The sequence below is a fragment of the Neodiprion virginianus genome, chromosome 6 (genome assembly GCF_021901495.1).
Source record: "Neodiprion virginianus isolate iyNeoVirg1 chromosome 6, iyNeoVirg1.1, whole genome shotgun sequence".
In the NCBI taxonomy this organism is placed as follows: domain Eukaryota; kingdom Metazoa; phylum Arthropoda; class Insecta; order Hymenoptera; family Diprionidae; genus Neodiprion; species Neodiprion virginianus.
In genome coordinates this window covers 10,464,450-10,489,153 of record NC_060882.1, presented here as the reverse complement: position 1 = coordinate 10,489,153, position 24,704 = coordinate 10,464,450, and the positions used below count along the sequence as shown (strand labels likewise).

General features: G+C 44.4%; 1 protein-coding gene across 5 annotated transcripts in view; it reads right to left on the bottom strand.

Annotated features, from left to right (window-relative positions):
- LOC124307661 (zinc finger protein 853-like) overlaps window positions 1-24,704 on the bottom strand; it is a 64,278-nt gene that overhangs the window by 15,272 nt on the left and 24,302 nt on the right. The window contains exons 4-9 of one of the 5 annotated variants that reach the window (XM_046769590.1): window positions 12,202-12,395; window positions 3,630-3,789; window positions 1,904-2,116; window positions 1,297-1,440; window positions 1,003-1,140; window positions 569-766 (exon numbers count right to left, since the gene is read on the bottom strand). In XM_046769590.1, the coding sequence (XP_046625546.1) occupies window positions 569-766; window positions 1,003-1,140; window positions 1,297-1,440; window positions 1,904-2,116; window positions 3,630-3,789; window positions 12,202-12,395 (1,047 nt within the window). The remainder of the gene's footprint in view (window positions 1-568; window positions 767-1,002; window positions 1,141-1,296; window positions 1,441-1,903; window positions 2,117-3,629; window positions 3,790-12,201; window positions 12,396-24,704) is intronic. The other 4 variants (XM_046769593.1, XM_046769594.1, XM_046769591.1 and 1 more) reach the window with 4 other exon arrangements.

Genomic DNA, 24,704 nt, shown 5'->3' with positions numbered 1-24,704 from the left:
GATTAGGTACATGTACTCGTCGGAGTAAGTTGATCTAATTCAAGGTTCGTTAAGTGACAGCAGTTGAACAATCGTGATAATTTCATAAGCCGAGACCTTATTCAATTACCGTATAATTCTTGATTAGTGGCAAATAATTCTGCAGTGTGAGCGACGAAACATCGATAACGATTCCCGGATACTCATACACACACATGTATTGCAATTTAGTAATATCGTTTTCATTACATATATTCCAATGTCTTTCGCAACGGCGTGTTATTGCGGATCATTATTGAGTTATACATTTGATCTCAACTAACTGAATCGCGACGTGCATGTAAGAAGCAGCACGTCATTTTGAACGACGTCTAGTGAGTAATCAAGTTCTGAAGAAGATTCGACGAGTCAAATTCGTTGCAGTCATTTTCCGAGATTTTGATCCTCGTAAAAAGACCTCAAACACTGGAGAACTTTTATAGAACGTTTCACCTTACGACCTGATTCGCCAAAGGTCCACTCGATATTCAACGCCAAAAGGTCGAGAAATGGAAGTTTCGCCTATTACTCAAACATGTCGTAAACTTACCAGCCGATACTGCCGCCATAGCCGCTGCCATGCGTTGTTGTTGGGACTGCATTTCGTCGTGATACTGTTGTGCCGCTCCAGGTTGACTCCCAGCACGAAGCATTTCGCCAAGTTTATTGCCACTCGGACCAGGCGACGCCATGTTGTTGTTGTTGTTGTTATTGTTGTTGTTCAGCAATCCGGCGCCTACGCAAAAATCTACTCTCATCAGAACATCACAAAAGTACTTCGGAGTAACATCTATAGTTTTTAATTTTACTTTCTTTCCGTTTCACTTTTTTCTCAATACGAAATTCTGCAGGAAGAAATTACTTCCTCTTTTTGATTAGATTTGTTCTTCACCGAACATTGGTGTTTCATTGTCGTCAAATATCGATCGAATTAATCAGAGGATGGATTTTTTTCACCTCAAAGATAACGAATTTTGAACGTACCAGGTTCACTTCCGGCGGAAGAAAGTCTTCCGTTACCACTACTACTGTCGGAATGAGCCGACGGCGATTGACACATCGGCGGTTGCTGTAAATTTTGCGGTCCTCCAGTCTGGTTGCCCAAAACACCCAAACCTGATCCTGGATAAAAATAAACGGGGTAGTATTAGAGGTAAGAGACAAAATGGTTCGGTGCGTGCGGTCGTCTTGCATCTGGATACTTGTTATTTTATGATTCGCCTTTGTAGGCGATCGCTCGGGTGTGAACAAAAATAAAACGAAGAAAACTACACTCACCTAAACCTGATCCAGCCAAACTTTGACTAGTTGCAGCTAAAAGTTCTCTTTCTCGTCTCTCCGCTGCGGCACGACTCAGAACGTATTGGGCCGCAAACTGATGTTTAGGGTCCATCCTCATATGCTCCATATGGCTCAGTAGGCCTGATACAACGAGCACAGAAAGCGGATGAATAAATAATCCCAGCAGTGTATCATTGCCAGAAAGAGAACGATGGTAGAACGTCGCAAGCGTGCCAAAGACCATACGTCGAAACGCGCATTTGTCACTCTATCACTGTCAATATCGGAAACTTGTATCAGTTATTTGACACCACAACTGCCATATCGGCAACGCTTTTGCCCGACGAATGAATATCGTCTGTTGGCAGTGCAGCGAGCGGTTGTCAATGACCATGGGATTAATTCTGTTTGCAGAACGTGGAACATGAATCTAGATCAGCTCAAGAGGCGGTTAGTCCGGATCTCAGGCGCTGCTGTGGGATGGTTTTGAAGAAAAAGCATCAGTGACATGGATTCGTGTTTCCGGTCTTCCGATTCTTTCGACATTCTACCACCTTCGCTGGCGTTAATCGCGTCCAGGAACCGTAGGCGTCAGGGTACTCACCGCTCTCATGAGTGAAGACGGCTTGGCAGACGGAACATGGCCACATCCTGAGACTCGTACTGAGCTGACTGGTCTCTGGGTGACAGGCCAAGTGTTTCCGGAGACTTCCCTCGTTAACGTAGTGTTTCCCGCAAACGGGGCAAGGGTGGTTAGCAGTCCGTCGCTTCGCTAGGTAAACCCCGGCAACGGAGGGTGTGCAGTCAGCGGGAGGAACAACAGGGGGACACAATTTCAAGGTCAATGCCAAGCAGGAAAAGCGTCCCAGTATCAAGATTTACACCAGATTTGTATAAACGTAACGACATCCTTATACCCACTTTCGTACACCTCATTCACACGTTAATCGCTATGTAACCGGTTTCCCGATTTGGTTAGACCCAAGAATTGAGGAACCGTGTGTTTCTCGTCTCTGCAAAACACTCATCGTTGATCTACTCACCGTCATGTCTCGAAACAATTGACCAGCATAGTGCCACGACAATTGTTACGAAGAATTGCACTTGGACTTGGTCACGTAAATTTTCTAAAATCCTTAATTTCTCAAACAGATAATTTACTCAAATGTGACAAGGGTTATGATCTTAGGATTAGTATACTCGACTCTGGTACGTTATACTCAATCGCACACTCTCTCACACATATACTAGACACACGTGAAGAAGCGAAATCCACCTAATAGAAGATAGTTAGTACAGTTTTGTTTGATATATATATATATACATATATATATATATAATATGAGAAGATGTATTATGTAGAGTGACATGCAAAGGTATTATGAATATGACAAAAATACATATATGCCCGCGCCAAAGCAAAAATATGGGGGTAAGTCGGGGGATGAATGGAAAAAAAATATCTTAAAATTATGATAACTATAGAAAGTAACGAAGTCTGCGGTATTGTCAAAATACCGCGATGAAACCAGAACCGGCTGGCCAAGAACGTGCCAGCAACATGACGGTGAAATCGTTATACGTGATGATAGCTGGCAAATTTTTTGGCCAAACCACTTTTCTGATGGTGCACGTAAACCGAAAGCTTTTCAGTTTACCTTTACAAATATTCGTGAATTTTTAATTTTTCCAATGTGATTACTCTCTCGGTACTTGCACTTGGCTGAATATGATCTGAAAAGTTTTCAGGATTCGTTTGAACAGCGATTAATGCTACCATTACACCGCTCCAATCCACAATCCCGTAATAAGCGATATCTATTGATTTATGCAAAATAAAAGAAAAAACGGGGGAAGGAAAAAAACACCAGCTCCCACGTATGCACATCAGGGATATGCAACGCTGGTGAACGATTCGAGTGCAAATGTACTCTATAGGACAGATGGAATGACGTGTTACGAGCGTGTATACACGTATGTTACAGCGTTCGTGAATCTGTTCTAACGGGAAAAACTAGCCAGCAATAGATTTATTATTATCGGTATCGGCCAATTACACTTAAACACTAATGGCTAAAAGGTTTTCTTCTGCATTCATGTAGCGGCTCATAACTACCGCTTGTCCGATATAGTTAAATTACACTCGTTCGCTTCGGGGTTTTCTCTCCTGTGTCCCGTAAGACGATCGATTATAATAATGAGGGTGAAAAGAATGTCGGTATGGTGATTCGTCGACGGTCACGAGAAGCGTGTGAAAAACGAGATAAGTTTGATCGGAGGGGGGAAAAAAATGAAGACGGCAAATTGAGGTAGCAAAATTAGATACTTACTGGCAACGCCGGAGGCGTTTGGGTCCTTGTGGGTGTGCTTCATGTGTTCCATGAGAGCCTCGCCGCCTAGGAAGAGTTTGTTGCAGACAGGACAGCTGGTAGCGTTAGGGCCGCCAATCAGGGCGGCGTGTTGCTGGAACACAACACGCTGTTGCAACTCCTTTTTTGGCCGAGACACGGAAGAGACGCGGACACCAGCCCAAATACCACCAGTGAGTACCAGAAGCGCAGGTTGGGCACAAAACAGAATGATACCAGTCAGACCAGGCCTCGCGCCGCCACCCATTATTGTGTAAGCTAGGGACTCGTGGGATTCTCGGGTTTACGATGATCTTACGTTCTCCCAAGTTACGGGGATTTTACAAAATTTCGTCAGACAGGTGTCATGCGATTGACAAATACACATACGAAGGCTGCATGTTTACTGGATGTGAGCGAAGAAGAAAAAAAAAAATGGAAAAAAAGAGAAAAAAAAAAACGGAAACTGGAACGAAAAAACGATAGCAAAATGCGGTGACGACAAAACCGGGGAGATTTTAGGTTAGAAGATGGACTGTACATCAATCGGGTAATCATGGTGGATATTTTATACGTGTGGAGAAGTAATTGTGATGAAATAAAAAGCGAAGCCCGCACAAATAATTATTGTAGGAAAAAAGCGTGATATAGGCAATCGAATGCAGATAATGAAAGAGTTTGCAGAAATCTTTCACTTGACGAAAGTTGTTGCAATGGTCTTACTGTTTATTATTCAACGCAACTCGACGTAGTATTTTGCAAACTCTTCCGTTCATCGTTTGCATAACGTACACACAGTCATGCGTACGTATACATATATGTATAAATACGGAGGGGGAATTGGATGACACGCATCAAATGCGATTAACGATATATTGTATGACATGGGTAAGTTATGTAATATATAAATATATATATACATGTATGTATGTATACAATGTATCGTAAAGAATAATGGAAATTAAAACAAAATTCGACGTCCATTTTGAAAAATGTTGTTTCTTTAACCATGTGAGATGTACTTTATATTGAAATACTTAATCTAATTACACTGTAGGATAACGTTAAAATTCTTTTATCATTTGCTCAGCCGAATTCCGGACTCACGATTTATTAAATTCTCCGAAGCTTTATTATCGACAGCAAGTATTTAATGCGCGTAGGTTTATTTAATCGTTTATTATTCATGCGATTCGTTTACCCGTTTTCCGCCGGAGCGTATTTTTGCATTATTCGTTTCGCATTGAAATTTGCGGTGGCGTCGTTGCATACGTCGGATTGTTCGGTATGGAAAAAAAAGGAGGTCAGGAACCTTGCCGAAGGCCTGGAGTTTAAATTTGACGTCAAAACATAACCCCGATTATCGCGTAAGGCTGAGACGAGCGACCATGACGACGGCAATGACCTGAAAGTTCGGGGGCCCCTTCTGCCCGTTTCTTTTCTCTCTTTTTCTTCCTCTCTCCACCTTTTATTTTCACATTCTCTTCGTCGAATTTTATTTGCGGGACTTTACTCCGTCTCCTTCTAGTCCCGGACCTAGGGCAACGCATCTCTCCTTGCGGAGGCACGACGCTGCAGAGTGTACGAGAGCATAAGTTATTCTTGGAGGGAACCTGCGGTCCGAAGGTTCGACGCCCCGACCTGGCCCAACTGGAAAAAACCGGTTTCTTCCAGCGGTTTTTCTTTTTTCATCTTTTTTTCTTGCATGATCCTCGTTTTTGCACACCGAGGAGCTGCTGCAACCGAGCGAGTCCCGAGTCTCGACCAGCGTGGGCGATTCTCTGTTGCATACTCAGGTACACACACACACACACACACGTGAACACTTGAGCCTGCCCATGCCTAACACCGCAGCGTCGCAGTCAATCCTAATGATTTATGGCGTTGTCCTCGAAGTAGCGCGTCGAGGACTCCCGAAGGACCTGGACTCAAAGTGAAATTTTGATCACCTTGTCTCGATTCAAATGCCGCGCGGTCAGGCCTTGAATCACTTTTCCAGCACAACAATTGCGCTGACCGCCGGACTGCTGCTGAATTTTTTCGCTATATTTACACCGCAGCCCCCAACTTGCATAATTTTATTATCGAAATGTTGTAATGTGATATCCCTGGTTTTCTGTCTGCGAAAGTGTCAAGTGTTCTGGGATACAGTTTGAATAGCATTAAACTGACCTGTGGATCAATTATTTCCGAGATTGACCAAATTTTTGTCGACGAACGTATTGCATAAGATTTTCTAGTGAAAAGTTGATGGCAAATCGTGCTTAAATAAAGACCGTGTTTTTTGATAACCGTTTCAACGAATCGTGAAGGCCTCAGAATAATTATCTATACAAACTAAGTATGAAACTTTAACTTCATGTTTGTTAAACGAAAGAATCGATGCTCTTTACGCATTGTCATAAACAGTTGAATCGAGTTAGTAGAAGAAGCATAACAAGCGAATAATTTCATCCCTCTCCTTGCGGCACTGTAAATCGAACTATTGAACAATTGGCGTGCATAATCGAGTGCAGCTTGAACATTATCCTAATGAGAGAAGAAGCCCCTGAGATTTAAATGATGTTTACAAGTTGGAAGGCCTTTGCCATGTTTTTGTCGTTGATCCTTATTCCGTCATCCCGCAGCTGTAGCGTAGGTCGTTATACTTATCGTTGGAATAAGTGTTTCTGCATGCTAGACTTGCCCGAAGGTATGCAGTTACATGACCGAGTAAAAAGGTAATGTTACCGCGATAGATCCTCCCCGAAAGTAATCTCCTTTAAGAAATGCCTCCCGAAGAACCCGTCAGGGTTCGTGACAGGGTTGACCTATCGGTATACAACCTTGGCTATTATTACCAAGCCGAGAAACTTTTGATTTGCTTTTCAGCCCAGGGTGGATGGGTGCGTGCCTCGTGCCGAAGCAACCATCGCCCCTCGCGATCAGCCCTGATGATTTTCGATTTGTCGGAAAGAAAACGGGCACGTGCCCAGTCTCTCTCTCTCTCTCTCTCTCTCATCCCCGTTGATTCTGGGAGCGGGAAAACTCTTTTCCTGCAATTAAACCATCTGCGACTCTCTTCCGTGCCGCATGTGCGGTGTATCCCTAGACTCCTAGCAGGGAGTGGCATGGAGTAGGAAGTGGGTGTGAGTACTAGCGTAGCCATGCGTGACGTCGGGCAGCGAGTAGCCATTTTGTTTGGATCAACACCGAATCGCCTTCGTGCGAGTTACACGCACGTACGACTAGACAAGTTCGTAGGTGTGCCGCGTTCCCGCCCGTCAAACACCCGAACTCGACACCTCCGGCCTCCGATTTTCCGAAATTTCACCCGCGGCCGTAAACTCGAATTTCCTGCCCTTTTCCGTATCTCGAGAAATTAGCGGCCGCCGGTCGAGTAAACGAATTATTACACCGGCGATTCGCCCGCCCGGCAGGACCCTCGCGGCACCGGGACAACGACGGCTGATGCGAATTCGTCAAAACGCACGCGATTCCGCAACCCGCGGAGGGATAGGCAAGGCGGAAGATGTTTCGGACGAGTCGAATAAGGAAAACACGCCGAGCTCCGCGGTGCGAAGGAGGAGAAGAAAATTAAAAACGGGTTTTCGTGATGGGCACGAGGAGATTGCGTTAGGCCGAAGGTCTCGCCGCGTGCAGCGTGTGCAATTTTTCTCGGCGCTCTTGCAGCTCGATGCACTTCTCGTTCCCTCTCATGCGATTTTTTCAATTCTTACTTCTCCTTGTCCCCCCTTGGTGCGGTTTTTATCTTTTTATCTTCTTTCTTTTTGATTTTTTTCTCTCTTCCTCCTCCTCCTCCTCCTCCTCCTCCCTCCTCCCCTACTTCTTCTTCTTCTTCTTCTTCTTATTTTTTTTCTCACGACGTCGAGGCCGCCCGCGGTGTGCGGCAGACAGACAACCTTCGTAATACCTCGTTGCTTCGTACTGCGCGGGTTATATACTTGGAGAGTAATGCCGCTGCAGCCTCCGCCTGACCATGGGTCGTTGATCGTCCGCGAACAAAGAAAATCGTCATTTCGTTTTTGCGTTATTTTTTCCATCCGAACACATAGCACTTCTACGCGCGAGCGAGTATTATGTATACGAACGAGTTGGAAAACAGAGGAGAAGAATGTAACGGATCTATCACCGAGTACAATTGAAGTTGTACTTTTCAAGCGTGCCAATTCGCCTTAGCTAGCTCGTTGGAATTTAAACCTAACTATGGCAAAAAAAAAAAAAAAGAACCACAGTCTAAGCGAGCTGGAGGGCGAGCGAAGCTGACAACTGGGAATGTTACAACAAGAATAACGCCTCGTAATCCTCGAATAATAGGCATTTAATCAACACCTCGAATATAAGAGAGAGAAAGAGAGGTGCGAATGGAAAAAGGTGGAACGAGAGGAGTGCGTGGAAAAAAAATGAAGGAAAAAATGCGACCCACGATGCAGAAGGGAACGTGTTTTGCCAATAGGCGATCCGGTTCGTGACGTAGCGCTAGTAATAATGACGGGCGGGTACCGCGGGGCACGCTGGAGGGGGGGGGGGGGGGGGGGGGTGGGGTGAAAAAAAAATTCATCGACAATGGAAAATCCCACCCCAGCGTAAGAATCGGTACAAATGATTTGATTGCACACCGTGTAACCGTAAGGGTGGTCCCCTTTTCAATCTCCGTATAAAAACTCAGGGCGGAGCGATGAAAAAAAACCTTGTACGCATGAACATTTGTGCGATGAAGAGGGCAAAGGCAGTGAGAGAGGGAGAGAGAGAGAGGTGCTTCGGTCCCTGTATTGAGTTGAGTATATCGGCGATGGTCATGATTGTAATGACGTACTGTGATGCATAAGAAAAAGAAGGTGGGGTTCCGAACGCAGGCTTGAACAGAGAGTTCATTTGTTTCAATTAGATACCGTTTCATATACCTATATATATATATATATAGATATATAGATATATATACCTAAATATACGCGTATACATATGTGTGACGGTATATACGTGCGTGTGCAATGCGCTGCTTGACTAGCTTCTAACGAAGAACATTTATTTATGAATGCAGTCTTAAAGGCGTCCCAGATATCTATTTTAAAACCGAAAAGAGACAAAGAATGTCCGTTTGGATATTCGCCAAAAGTCGATGTTTACGGGGAAAAACCAGTTTAATTGCAATCCGGGCCTTACGACACTTGTGGAAAAAAAAACTACGTCCATGTTTTGATTTGATTTTTTTTTTCAGAAAAGATCCGATCACGGTCAAGAATTTATTCGTTGTAATGAAAAGTACAGAAAATAGATTAATTTGGTTTCGTTACGTCAAAATTGGCCAGATTCTATAATCAAATTTACCAATCAGCTCGCAGGTCGATCGTTTAGCCGTAAATTGATACTCCATTAAATTAAATAAATTTGGAAACGTGGAACGTAGTTTAAATACGTATTTTGTTCCAAAATGAAATGCGAAAAAAGTCCATTTAGCAATTGTACAAAACGATGCACAATGTTTTATTTAATTGGCTTTTCGATTATTCAAACGGTTCGCAATAACGCCGAAAAACGAAATGGAATGGTAAGAATTAAATCGAAGCGAGTCGCGTTCGTTTAATTCGCGAAGTTAAAATTGAAAAAAAAAGGGGAGAAATGTTAATGCCTGCGCACGCGGGGTTGTCTAAATATACACACGACCGACGGGTTCAGACGTTGCGTCTAAACAGGACGATACGTCAATGCTAGGAAATTAATAAGGGAAATAAATCCAATGGTTAACGAGTTTTTACCAAGTAGCGCTGCAGCGGCGGAGGGGCAATTAAGAAAAGGGGTGACGTAGGGTGGGTGGAAAGTGGCCTAGGCTGCAGGTATAGGCGAGGGTGAAATCGGTAGGAGCCGGAGGATGGAAGGAGATATCGTGTTGCACGGCATTCAACCCTTGTACTGGCTAAACTGTAGATAAATAGAAGGGATACGCTGTATAAAACTGGGTAAAACACCAGCGCCGTGGATAGATACACCGTGTATACATACAGAACGGTTATTTCTTGCCTATTACAATATTGTGTTCGTTTGTTATATAGCTAGCTGCTGGGCAGGTGAATTTCTCTTCTTACATGATAATGCTTAACTAGCACGCACTGGTCCGCGCAATATTTATTTATTTTTTTTCTTATTTCTATTTTTCATTTCGACGTTCGCTTCACTTTTCAGTATTTCACGGATTCTCGTATCCCGCGACAGAAGCGAAAGTTGACGAAATTTTTCCCTCGAAGAAGAAGAAAACGAAGATACGAGAAAAAAAAAGACGGGAAGAGGGCATGAAATTCATCAGTCGTTCGGAGGGTGTAATAAATTCTCTAAAAAATTCGTTTATCGTGTAATTGTATCAGCCGGAGCTGATTCCGATTCTTCCACTCTTCTGCTCTCTCTCTCTCTCTCTCTTTCCCTCCCTCTCACTAGTATTGCACGGAAAAGTGAAAAAATTAGATAGCTTGTACGAAAAATTTTACTACGTTACGTAATCTTCGGTCCGAAGGTGCGATAAGAAGAGGCCGGCATGGCGAACGAGGAGAGGATGGATATTCCTTAAGGACGAGCGACTAGTGAAAACAATTTCAAGAAATCTCTGGGAGAAAATTCGATTAGCAAGCTAGATGGGCTGTTTTCCCGTTTGTCTCGTTTTATTTCATCCCCCGGAGTTTCATCTCCGAGCGTCTTAATTATCCTTGTACATATTATATATATATTTTTGCGCGAGGTGGTTATTTTTAAGCTTTAAAGCTTAAGTTGGTAAGAGATGTCTCTCTTACCGTTAACCTCGTTAACGGTATGAATTAACCTAGCTTAGAGACTGCCGCCTTCCTGGTCATGCGACTGCTGCTTCGGCTCTCCCTTCGTCCCCCAGGAAGACGAGGAGCTCACGAACATGTCCGACAACGTCTCCGACGGGACCTCCGTTCGCATCGGACAATGAACATGCAGGACTCACCGGACTAATTAACATTGCTCGACGGATGCTCGATCGGTAAGAACGCTACGCTGTTACCATAATTTAGGACACTTCTCGAAATTAGCCGGAAGAGATTCAGTTTTTTTTAAATTTCAACTTGGCGCCGGAAACTGTCAAAGAGAGAAAGAGAGAGAGAGAGAGATTGACAAAAACAGAGAGAGGGAGAGAGAGAGAGAGAGAAAGAGAGAAACGGGTCGGCAGTCTCCGAGGAGATTACGTGCGAGATTTATCGGTGAAAAAGACGATGTGGGTTTTTTTCACCGCCTCTCTGTTTTCATATTGATATTTTATTTCGAAAATTAAGCCAAAGCTTAACCGCGGATTAAGTTTTAATTAGGGGATCTTGTCGAGTATGTATAGACAAGGAGGGTGTTAAAATGTTAAAAACCTGATATTTATTACCTTTGTTAATAACGCGGGGATTAACTTTGCAGATACATTAGCTGATCAAACGGCTGTGTTCGAGGGCGGTTAATTTACACGTGAAATTTAGACCGTAATTAGAGGCGCGTTGTTTTTTTTTGTTTTTTTTCTCTTGTTTTTCGCTCTTAACGCCGGAAGCTCTGCAATCTTATACGAAAAAAAAATAGGCAAATCATACCCGGAAGATTTTTATCAGAAGTTAAAATCGATTCCCAAAGTTCGCCACTCGAATCTATCGGATTAACAATATCCCAAAGATATCGCAATCGATTCGAGGTATTATTTCGTGAGAAGACAAGGGTCGACCAGATGTCTTCTCACGTTTCTTTCTCGTCTCGCATACAGTATGAGAAAATCAGAGATACAGAAACGGTCTATGGGCGAGGAAAAAAAACGTTTCGTCTGAGAAGAAGATCCGGTCGTCGGGCATTGTTAGAGGGGTGAATTTGATTAGGAGATTCCTACCGGCTACCCACAATGCACACCGGCAGCTCTCTGATCACTCACGAGGGTATCTTTTTTACTTGAACCCAACATTTTTTCTTCCCATCCGATCTCCGGGAATGCAGTCTGCGCCGTGAAGCGCGGCTACAAGTCCGTTAAGTATTCAACTTGTAACGTTGTATTTTTTAGGTCACGCACAAATGCGAGTCTGTTCAGACCTCGAACCACGAGAGAATTTTTGCCCCCTCGTATTCTTTCACGCGATATTCTTTAACGTGTTTAATCGATTTTTATAGTTTTCTTTAGTTTTCACCGTAGTCGTGACCAGCAACGGCTAACGGGAACTAGAGCGGGCCGGAAGTCTGAAAACCGAGTGATTTCAGGGACCGAAAGCTGTAGAATCCGTGGTTTTCAACGGCACGCGTACAGACGTTGTCGAATTTTAATCCCTGTTGCAGGTGCACCGTGAAAATTCCGTGGATATTAGAGGAGAAGCGACAATGCATGGTGGATGTAAAAAACGACCCGCCACCTTTGTTAGTTTGCGCGAATTATTCGATGTAATATACAATGCAGGTATTATCATACGTGTATGTATAATACAATGCACGTATTAACGCTCGTTTTAGTATAATTAGATTAAATATAGAGTGAGAAGTGTGTCGAATATAACGTAGTAGAATGACGGACGTCGGATTTGGTACATACATGACTGACCTTGGACGTGTGGGTCCTCAGGCTTGACTCCGTGGCGAATCCCTTTCCGCAGATGGTGCAGTGAAAGGGTCGATTCTTGGCACGCTCCACCTGAGCGTCATGATTCCGAAGATGCTGCTGCAGGTTCGAGAGTTGAATGAAGGCTCGGCCGCATTCTGGAAGGTGGCATTTGTACGGTCGCTCTCCTGGACAAATCGCAAAAATAATAAACTTCGGAAGGGGAAAAAAATACCCCGAGCAGAAAATTGCAAAACTTGAACATAATTACTGACCGCAACCGTGCGAAAAAAAAAAACGTCCCAAACCAATGACCGTGGAAATTATATCTCTCTTTTTATCACAATTTTGACGTTTCTTATTTTCCTCACACCATTTTAAACAATTAAACCTGTGCCTTCAATAACAATTGCATACCCGAATGATACAGATTCACCTTATTTGCAGTAGAATGTAGCGAATGTGTCTTGTAAGTAACGGTAAATTCAGGCAAGGTTCGAAAATCGTTGTTCGCATATTGTTGTTGTTGTTTCATTTCATTTTGCAGAACCGTATATGCTACGGACTTAACGACAACCTGAATATCCCCCTCGCGAATAATTTAACCTATAGATAGCGTCTGGTTGACAGTTGGGTAGCGATTAAACCCGCGAGGGTGTTTGGACTGTAGAAAACAAAAGTCAAGTGCAGTTTATTCAGCAGAGAAAATTGGCATCGTTTGATGCAAAGAATCTCGATCACGGCTTTTGTTCTACGTGTATCGCAATTTTTTCTTCTCTCCAAACAGCTGCTTGATCACAGTTTACGATATTATGTTAAACTCGCCGGAGAATTAAGGATGAAAATTTCAATAAAGGTATGTAAAACGGTAACAATATTCCATGCCAGGCTATTTTTATTCCCGGCGTAAGCGATTCCGACTCGTTGATTTATCCTTTATTAACATCATCGACGTTCTACGAGGCTATGCCCTTTTTTTTTCTTTCCCTCTTCGTCTTCTTTCCGCTTACTTTCCCTATCCCCACGCGTTTTGTTCCAATCAATTCATCTTTTATTCAATCACCGACCCATCGGAGAATTCCAACGTTTGATTTAATAAAAATAACTTCGACTACTGTAGGCATCAAGGCAGCACCACCGGCCGCATTTTATCTCTCCTTATTTTTTTTATCCCCCTCTTTCTCTTATTTTACTTTAATTTCATCGGATCGTCGGGGGTGCCTTCAAACTCTCAAGCTTCATCCCCCCTACCCCCAACTCCACCCCTTCTAGACCAGCATCCGAATCTCGCTTTAAGCTTACGCTTAAGCGTCAAGCGACTGCAGAGTTTACCCCCTTTGCTCTGCCTGACCAGGTACCGATTAGTTATTTATTAATCAACTTTATCGGGATCCAACGAGATTCGATTAGCCTTGTGACTGTCAATTCGGCATCGGCTGGAATGATTTTTATTCGCTTGAAATAATTCTCGCCGCCAACTGCTACGGGGGTTCGCGTCTTATTTTATTATAAACTGCACAGTGTACGCGTTAAATTTAGGGACAGGCACCTACATCGAGTACCTGTCACAAGTAAACCTACGCATTGCCCGAGCTCTTTTTATTCCTCTTCAATCTCTCATCGTATCGATTAATTTAATTAAAATCGCTGGCATTTCTCCACCTCGTAAAGTTTGTTTTATTAACGAACGAAATTGCGACAATTTTTCGTACACGCTTTTACTAATATTTAACCGTCAGAGTTGATCAAGTCTCGTTTCGTTGCAACGATCTGCCGCGTAAGTATATAATTGAAGATAACTTTTTCTTCACCCACGCGTGTTATCGATGTATAATTGTAATTCTTTCGCTCATCCATACCCAATCGTTTTCTTATTTACCCACGTAATTGTGTCGGCGTTAAGAAAAAAAAAGACTCGAGAAAAAAAGAGAAAAACAAAAACACAGAGACAAGCATTTCTTATCACATTTACAAAGTATTGCACGCGGTATCAGCCTTGCCCTGGTACCCTGCATCGAATGATTCTCGAACCGTGGCACACTTTTCCGATAATTGACGCTGTTGCAGACGCGATTGAAAAAATTGAATCAAACGAGAAATTAGTTTTCAACGCACAAAGTCAAGCTGCGGAGGCTTCGCGTTGCCGCAATATAAGGTATCCACCTACAACGTTCCGCGGGCCGGTAAAGAAGTAATGACACTGTTATTATTAATAATAATAATAATAATAATAGCGATGGTAATAATAATAACGATAACAACAATAATCATCGTTGTTATTAGCATTATTGTTGTTGTTGTCGTTGTTATTATTTTAAGTTTATTACCACTCCTCGGATAGCCAATTATTCGTTACTTTCATCGCCGCTACACGGACACAACCATAAAGAATAGCTGATGTGTATATCATACTCGTGCATGCGCTTGTATAGAGACCGATAAGTGCTACGGAACTCAAGAGGGCAGCGAAGATAATTATTTATTTATCTACAGAGCAAGTCGGTACGCATGTGACCGTGTATGCTTCCAAGTTTCTGGCATTCGTGACTTTCCAAAGCCGGATGTTACCACCTTTCTGTCCCGCAGACGTAGGTACGGTCGTTAATGCGTGCAGCTTACCCAGGGTGTACGTATCATGGCCGAACGTACAAGGTATCGACTACTGTTTTCTTTCCTAAGCAATTAAAATCGAATTAATTGTGACCATGAAAAAGAGCGAGGAGGGATGGATGCTTATTGTTAACTCAATTTCACTTTCAAATATTTATCACACAAGGTAGGCTGCAACGCCTCGAACCGATGGAAGTATCGAGACAAAATTTGATACGGTAGGTACCGGGTATGTATCTGTGTAGGCGTATACATATTTACCTGTATTTACATACGCGCGTACGTCATTCTCCTGATACAGCTGAATCGTACGTATAAACCTGACGCAGGTGGCGTCGACCCGGTAAACGAGTCTGAATATACCTTTAGTGTCTCTGGTAGGAGCGCGAGGCCAGCATCGGGTAGTGTCAAACATCAAAAGTGTCCTTATCGAGAGACGAAAAAAAGGGAGATATAAAGAAGCCGTTGAGGTCCGAGATAATTTTAAAAGTGTCGGATGCGTGAGCAAGAACTTCCAAGACACGAGACAAAATTTTTCCTCAACGTTCTCCTCTTCCTCTTTTACTTCCATCCATCCACCTAATGGTTTCCCTTCGATAATTGGCGGGCGAAGATAAAGATGTGTAATTATAAAATTCTACATCTTGCGTGCCGGAAGTAAAGAGATCGGGGCGGTGCCGCTACGGTGCAGGGGCGACGCTACGACCGTGGGGAGAAACCTGGGAACGCAACCCTTGCTTCTCGGCGGATACTTCTTTCTTTTGTCGAAGTCAAGAATTAATATTCGTATAAAGAAGTCTGACGAAATCGGTGACCCGCGACGCATTTGGTTTCATAAAAGATTCACTCCCGCCCAGACAAAGCGTAGCAAAGAAATCATGGGTGGGTTGATAAGAAGAATCGAAATATTGCGCGGTGATTCAATTCGAGGATTATAATTAGCTCGGTGGGTAAAAAAGTCACCGCTAATCGTTACGTGTAATTTCGTCGAATCGGGGGAAATCCCTGGTCGCATCCCTGCCTCGACGCGTCGATACGATGCGTGTGCAACGATACTTTCGTCTCGATTCGCCCCTTTCCATTCCGCGGACGTATCACACCGGCGGTGCAAGTACGGACGGAGCGTGCATACTTCTTCGCCGAGTGGGGCCCGGCGGCTAGCCTACACGTCCATGCCAAAGGCAGAAAATTAATGTCCCCTGCAATCCATGTATAATGCATTCGGTCAACGAACGAACGAACGAATGAACCAACGAACGAACTAACTAACTAACTAACTAACTATAACGAAACAGAGAGCCTACCACTGGCCCGACATGACACTAGAAAATTTACGCCCTGCACGCCTCGTCGTCCGACTATCCTGAAAATACGGGTCTGAAATCATTAAACTCGCCCATTGGCGCTCCGCCCTGATAGCCGGAGACCGTGCACCATCATCAACGGCTTTGACGCATCGCCATATCCGATTCGTCCGACTTTGACAAGACTTTTTTCCATTTGTTCCGAGCACTTCGAAACTTTCGAGTCCACGTTTCCGTACACGCACAGGGGTGCGTATAACGTCCTTCGAGATGAGCGAACGGCGAGAGAAAGCGACATTTTGCAATATGAAATCTGTTTTTGATGTACCAGTGACGCCGGATGTATAGCTACAGCAACGGGTGTGTCTGACGCAAGTACTGATCCCGGGCAGAGCCTGCGGATGATCCCGGTCGCAACCGGAGCAGCCGGCAGAGAGTACCTATAAACCGTTGCGAGTTTAACGCATGCATGGAAATGATGAAAATAAAATGGCTGATAACAAATGACTGTTGCAAAGAGGTGAGGCTGGACGGCCATGTTGGTTCACGTGACCGTCATCCGGGCAACCACGAGTACGCCACGCCCATTTAATGATTTCTACCCCCCTGGATGCAAGCCGTGTACGCGGTGCGAAATTTCATGAACGTGTGCCTGCGTGCACCGGGGTGGCCCGATATTGCGCTGTACAGTCATCATCAGTAGTCTGCAGGACTACCTCTGCTGAAATTCAGCTCAGCTTTGGCGTCGATCGCGGTTTATTCGAGGGGTTGACAAACTCCTTGACATTCGCCCGGATCGCATTGCGTCGAAAGGAGTATTTCAGGAAGATTTCGCGGCTGCTCGAGGAAAATTCAGTTTCCAAAGTCTCGGCTAACGCCGAGAAAATCCGGCAAAAATCTCGTTTGAGGCTTGAAATTTTACAACCTGTCACGATCGGCTGGGCAATCAACGTGCGGATCACGAAGGATCCAATCCTCTTTAAAAACCCGGTAATCATCCGCTGCAATGACCCGTCCGTGGGTCAAGCTTTCGATCGCGAAGGTACAGTCCGAAAATTGAAGGGGTTGGCGGAGGCCGTGAGTGCTGCCGGGGTGGAACGGTGCACCGGACAAGGGTGGGTAGGCAGTGCAGTGCACGCGGTTCGATCCTGTTCGCAAAATGATTTCCCGACGGTGGCAACCGCCAGGCTGTAGCGCAGGGTGAACATGTAGGGTAGATACCACGGATGCATCGGATGAGTTCGATTCTCGTTTCTTTGTTCCTGCGGTAATGAGGAAAAAGGAACGAACACCGCAGGTTCACCGGATGACGAACCGATTTTCGGGCTCGTTCCTTGGCCCTGGAATCTGGTCGTGAACCGGAACACGTTGGATAAAATTCGAGCATTCGAGTTTTTACGGTCCGGGTCTGATCGTGCTCGATTACGGGAGGACTCGCGCTCGTCTCGAAGGATCCTGCCTCCGCGGCGCTCGTTTCTCCCCGAATCATTCGGGCCCTCGTTCTTCCTCGGACACATGCATGCGCCACGGGATAAGTTACAATTAATTCAGAGTGGCGGGGGAGCGGCAGGGCAGAACGAGGCACGGGACGGACGTACGAGGCTGGCAGGAGAGAGGCGCGGGTGGACTCGAACTTCGGCATATGGTCTTTCCTTCCACCTGCCCTGTGCCCTGCCCAAACTTTTTACCTTTTATCCGAGCCGTTTTTTGCCCAAAGGGCACGGTCGCTGACCCGGCCTATGAGAACCGGCTAACCGGTGCTAACCCTTCCCTAAAAGGGCGATGAACTTTTTACTTTTATTTTATTCCGTTGACTTTCTTTTAACCGATCGATCGATCGATCGATCACCCCTTTCGTTCCCGGGAGAGCCTTTCGGTTATTAAAACTTTTCCTGCTGAAGGGAAACGGCGATGACGATGACGATGACGATGACGACGACCGTTTGCTACCCAACGTACGTATCTTATAGCCGACAACGGCGTTCATGAATCTGGCGACACGAATCCGTCGCGTATAAGTTATAGGGTTTCCGTTACACCAAGAGGATGTAGGTAGGTTTAAGGTTGTAACAAGTGAGCTGGAATCGGAGCCGACTATCTTTCTCTCTCACACCGCGGCGAGCACTTTTAAATTGGGACAAAGTAGTCAGACATTCGAATGTTTCCGGATCGTTAGCAAGCCCTACTTCGCAGGGCGATCATTTTTCTTGATGTCAACTGTAATTTATTCCCGATTCCTGAAGAGTCTTGCCCATTGTGCGGGTAACTCTTTTGTCCAAAGAAGGGAAGGGAAAGACGATGAGAAAAAAGGAAGAGCAGCAACAGAAGTTGAAAAGAGAAGATAGGAAAAAAAATAAAAAAAGAAAAAAAACATGAGAGCGAAAGAGAAGTAATCTGGTTGTTTTGCTACGAAACGGAAAATCCTTTTTCGAAAAAGTTTCCCACCGCGCCAAGCCAAACATTATAAATATTTGAAGAAAAGGAGCAAAGGCAATTTGTGAGGAGACGACGACGTTTCATATAATTGCGAAGCTTGTTTCGCGAGCGTCAAAGACAATTCGCCCGACGACGACGCCTGCAGGACCGATTCCCGGCTCGCTTCGCCGTTCTTTTAAATGCCGCGCACTTAACGTGCACTTTGCGGCAAAATCTCGGAGAGGAGTGGAAAGGAAAAACCAGGCGAGCGCCAACCCCGGGTCATTAGGCAGAGGCCCTACTTGTCGAGGAAAAGGGGTAAAAATTAATGTCTCAGAATGAATGTTCCTCGGCACCGGCGTTATTCCGCGCTTGTACCGGCAACTCATATTTTTATGATTTCACCTCCTCACGAGTCATTTGTTTGCCGGTGCATGCTTTGATATGCCGGGATGTTAAATGGACGGGTTACTCTCTCCGCCCCATTTTCTACCCCTTATATTGTTGAAATCCTTTACTGCCCGCTTCTACAGCAGAACGCGAACAACTCGACGTTCCCGAATCGATTTCTTTTCTGTCTATCCGACGTCCACCGTAGGTGATTATATTATCAACGGCAGTTTTAACCAGAGGAAGATCTTTTCTTCAAAAGCTTCTATCACGAGTATGTCCGTAAAGAAGCGATGAGCAATCATTCACGATTACTTTCTCCTACGGCAAACCCCGATAACGTGGATCCCGATTAATTCAGTCGTCGAGCTGTCACTTGATTCGATCTGCTAGAGGAATGAAAAAAAAAACAACAGAGAAAGCCTCGAAGCTTGATAGGAGTTCACCCCGCGTTGATTTCCATTACGTACCTAAGCAGCTTTGACAAAACAAGCTTCTATAAGAAATTCGCGACATTTTGAGCATTGCAATAATATGTATATACGTCCATACAACACACAAGAGCGATAGTTTCTGGCGTTCTAATCCTCGAGGCTAATGTTATGGGGTATTTTTATCATCTCTGCAGAATGGCCGCAGCCGAGCGAGTTTGTGTAACGGTAAAACAGTGCTGTGCGTGCCTCGATATGAGATCTTGCGGTGGAATCTAGGGTATAGTATCTGCCTCTTCCTACTATCACTAACTAAACTAAGCCGAGTACTCGACACGACCGAACTCGGCCCTAAGCCGACCTCGAATGCGAGGGGATCGGTAAGAGTTGTCTGCATCATCGAACGGGGAAAATACAGGCATGTCTGTCTCAATGAAATTCTTTTCTCGCGGCTTGCCAAAAAATTCAAACTTTCTCGGACTATTTTTATGCTTCAACGGAAGCAAACCGCACTTCACTGTTCACCATTCTCAACAACAGAGGTTCAACGTTTCTTCTTCGTGCCGAATAATTAGACCCCCGTAAGTATGTAAAAGAATTAGAATCAGATTAACGTCACCGATTTCTTTCCTCGGCATGTGAAACAGAAATGCTGCGAATATAATCGGTCATAGCAGCTTCGGAGAAGCCAGATGTTATTCGTTTCAACTCCCAAGGTTGTCGGTACCGCAGACAAGTTTCGGGTTAAAATTGGCCAGGTAAATCGAACGGTTCTCTAACGCGCGAGATGCTTTATATATATATATACTCGAGGCCTGAGAGCAAGGTGGTAATTACAGGCGAGTAAAATAGTACCGCGAACGGTGTCTTTTTTCACCCTTGCCGCCCTCCTTATTCTTCCTCTTCCTCTTCTTTTATCGCGGCCGTATGGAGTAGCATCGAGTCGACCCGCGGAGTGTCCGAGCAATCGCATGCGGCGCATACCCGCACGCATACCACGAAATAACTCGGCGTATTCGATGGGTTAAGCTCCCCGTTTAATATACCTCAGGGTATGCGAGTTGCGTCTGTGTGTGCGTGTGTACGTAGATGCGTCCGTTCGTCCGTGGAATAAGTACACGGCCCGTATACCGTATGGCGTCTTGAGAGAGGCCCGTCTTGACTCCCACACACGCCGTTCGTAGAAAGTCCTCTCGAATAGATGGAAATCTATATTTTATTGTGCGCCAGTGTGCTCAATATTATTTAACCCCTGAACCACTTTTGCAGCCGGTTTTCAATCCTGTACGTATCTCCGATAGATAAATCGGGGAGAGAGCATGCCTGCGTTTTTCTCGTTTAACGTGCGATCGTCTTTCTAGACATTTTTTTTTTTCGCAGATCTTTATTAACCCGTGAGATGCACGCGCATCGCGTCGAGAATCGCGCGCTGCGAAAGTAACGAGCAACTTATTTACCGCTGGTGGAGAAAAAAGCAGAGTAATCGCGATAACGAATTATTTCTTTTCACGCAAAGCAGCACGCTGTGTCACGTTTCACGAGGGAGAAAGTAAAAAAATTCTAACAAATACACGGAGTGTAATATACATCAATTTATAAACAGAGAGTGCAGCAGCAGCAGCAACAGCAGCGGGGTATCTAAAACTCATAAAAAAGTTAGCGAGTGCCTGCGATATTGCAGGGGTGAGATTTTTTTTTCTCCTCCCTCTCTCTCCTCGGGGGGAAAGGGAAGTTCGAGCAAAGGGTTGAAAAGTAAGTCAGTGCTGCGTAGACTTGGACGTCCGAGAGCCTCGAGGGCAGATTTTCTCTCTTCCCTTCGTTCGTTTTTTTTGCCTTCTTCGTTCCTCTTTAATCGAAGATATATTTTTACCGGTATTACACCGCAGTCGGACGATGTCGCGCGATGAATAACACCGCGCATCAATAATAATGCGAGTTGAATGAGAAGAAAAATGTGGTAAAGTAAATTTTCCCAACGCGATACCGTCTCGATAATTTTCGTAACTTGAGATATTTTCAAGACTGCAACGGCAAGCATTGTTAATTCATTTTGTGCATCTCGGCCGTTGTTATCAGCGCGAAATAGATAAGATAAATTGAGCGTGAACGAAAAAAATAGATACAAACAAACGCTCACACGCACAAGCACGCGGGTCTACGAACACACGTACATACTTTGCGTAGCAACTATCTGACAGCTAGCCGACTGACGCTTACGATTTGTGGACTAGATTCGCGGAAAGTTTTATTCTCGTACTTATACAAGAATGCAGATGCGTGTGTGGGCGCCTGTGTGTAGACGCATTATTGCGGACAGTGTACAATAATACAGGCAGAATGGAAAAAAGTCAGAGCCAAGCTGAAAACAAAGGCCGCAACTTGTGTCGATCGGGGAACACGGGAGGATTATAAAAACTAGAAACAAAATAGAAAAAGTAAGCAACGCTGCGCGAACGGAACCCTCGATCCTCAAAAGTTGTAGTCATATCTCCCCACAGGGAAGGTCCGCTATTCAAATGAACCCCCGTAGAATGAAAAAGAAGAAAGAGAAAACGAACACCGTACTCGAGGTGCGTTGTAGATGCGTATGTGTACGTATACGTAGGCCGCGGAAGGGTTAGAAAATTAGAATAGGCCTTTTTCGATCGCCGGTATATTACTCGCCCTGCATATGCAGCATGACTAGGTTAATTCCTGGTGGCCATAAGGCGTTTTTTGGTTAATCACTTTTTTTCAACTACTATACTTCACCTTTGATCCTTTCTTTGTGTATTTTTTCGTTTTTTCTTTGCTTTTTTTCGAGCGTGTGCGCGCGTGTGTGGAACAAATATTTTGTCTCGGTAAAGAACGCCGCGCCATCATCACGGGCACGGTTGCCGCACGGTCTGAGAAGAAAAAGATTCTGTTCCAGCAACAAAAGTCTACCCGTTCTCTCATTCCTAAATTTTTTTTAAAACTCCTTCGTTACGGATATGCCGATTCTTCGTTTGAGGAACGTCGGGGCCAAGATAAGTTTCCTCGAGCTGCCACTTTGTTTAATCTTTAATTCCGCGCCATTTGTGATAAAAGGCGCAAAAAGACACGCCCGTCTCCAAGAGTTGTTAGCATTTTGCTTTGATTTTTCCCCAAGACGTCTGGTATTCCCTTGTATGAATTCTTAACCGGTTGAAATTAGCGAATTAAAGACGGGCCGAGACGGACGGACCGGCAGACGCGGGGCAATGGATGGGGGGGGGGTGATAAAAATGTCGAGTAAAACAAGCAATTCAGAGTGGGCGAGAGAGAGAGAGAGGGAGATAAAAAAAATGGCCATTTTTTAATTATTCTTTACTTCTCCGTATATTATACGGATATATATTTCTTGTCCACGAGTCCTCCAGTCGCTTGCATATACTAATTTAACAGGAGTAGGTGGTTAATTTTTATTCATGCTCGGGTGAAACGGCAATTTTTCTCAGTATTAAGTGGGCTTTAAAATTGTCCGGTCAATTTCGCCCGCGAGACGTGAGACGTTTTTTAAGTATCCGGTTATAGGTAGGATGAAAATTAGAAGCGGAAACCGGGGAACCCGTGATTTTTGAATAATTCAAAATACATCTTGCAACTTTTCCATACACGGTTCAATACGCGAATTTATTGAGTTTAGAATAATTTTTTCATACGCCGTAGAAATAGATTCGGTATAAAAAAAAAAAAAAAAATTTCCAATTCCGATAATATCAAGGGGATCAGTGCTTGTAATTCGTTAAAATAAAAAAAAAGAAAAAAAATGAAGCAAAATAATAATAATAAGAAATAGAAATAAAGGTTAAAGTTTTTCTACACATTCGACTGAAATATTCCGCGTCCGAATATCTGTCGGGATATTTATCGTCCAGCGAAATTCAAAAGCAAAAACGACAAACAATATGGATGAATAAATAGAAATGTCTGTGTATCCGATAAATTTTCGGAGGAACCATCGGTGACATTTTCGCTGACAAAATACCTCGGCGCATACCGAGTGGCATGCATTGAGTTTAGGGTATAGTGCAGCGTCCCCATCGAGTATTTAGGTTCACCAACGCCCGCCCTGTGTACGAGGCTCGTGTTTCAGGGGAGTGCGTGGTTCGGCTGCATTATTGAGCGATCGGGTAATCGAAAAATTGGCGGGCTTTTTCCGGGATCTAGGTGGTGGGAGAAACGCCTCGGGGATTGGTCGCCCGGTCCAGCGCCCCTTCCGAAGAGGGGTTAACTACCCGAATATATATTTGTCTAGTACTCGCTATTGACCGGCTATCAATATCATGTATTTTCCCCAATATTATACGTATATTAATGCTTTCGCAAATTTCGTTAAACAAATTACCCGTTATGATGCCGATGGGAACTTGGCTCTTCCCCGCATGCAGTTTCAAATTATTACCAATTACTATCGGAACGTCATCCTAACGTTGCGGGGCTCGTCATATTACCGGCTTATCCGCCGTATAGATCGAGTTGAAGAAGAATGTATTCAACTTTATCGCAGGTTCAATCCCCATGTGCGTCGTTTTGATTTCGAACAGCTGTTTTTCAGGTTTTAACATCCCATCGCTGATCGTCGTAGTTCAATGGCAGTTCTTTTTTTTTTCATTCGTAACGCGAACAGGTATTAATTTCTCACGAGGTGAAAGAATCGCGATCGATAATTTAAATGAGAAATATTTTCAACCGCATACAAAGAGGAAAAGACACTTGTATCCATACGCTGTATACCTATACGTGTACGTACACGGTCTGATTGTGAATAAAGCACGAAACTGATGCGCCCACCTAGTTCGAGGGAAACAGTAGTGGTGGCTGGATTATTAATGTAAGGGGTTGTGCGTTGAACGGCAGTTATTCGGTATTCTCTAGCTCTCTCGCGGTTGCTACAAGGGAGGGTCAAAATCAATGCGAGCCTTTCTTTTATCGCGACTCGGCGAAGCCCGAAACTGGGAGAAGCGGCTGGCCGCGTTGTGGATAAGAAGTCGAAGACCCGAGCGGTGATTTCCCAATTTTTGTTTACTCGCCCGATGCGGATACCTCAATCCCTCCCTCCCGCTCCTCGTTCATATCAACTCCTGCAATTAAATTGCTCGCATTCCATGCTGCGTCGCCTGATTTCATTATACCTGTTTTTTTCCTCGTCTTCTCTCTCCATTTCTCTCTCCCTCACTTTTTCACCATACACACGCACCCACCACCATTAGACTTGACCCTTAAGTAAATTTCAATCTGAGCAAATGAGATTTTTCTTTAAGGGCTGCAGAGCCGAGCTTGCCGCTGACCAGCGATCGGCCGGTTCGAGCTACGGGGCAGATAATACCTTCCGAATGACTACGCT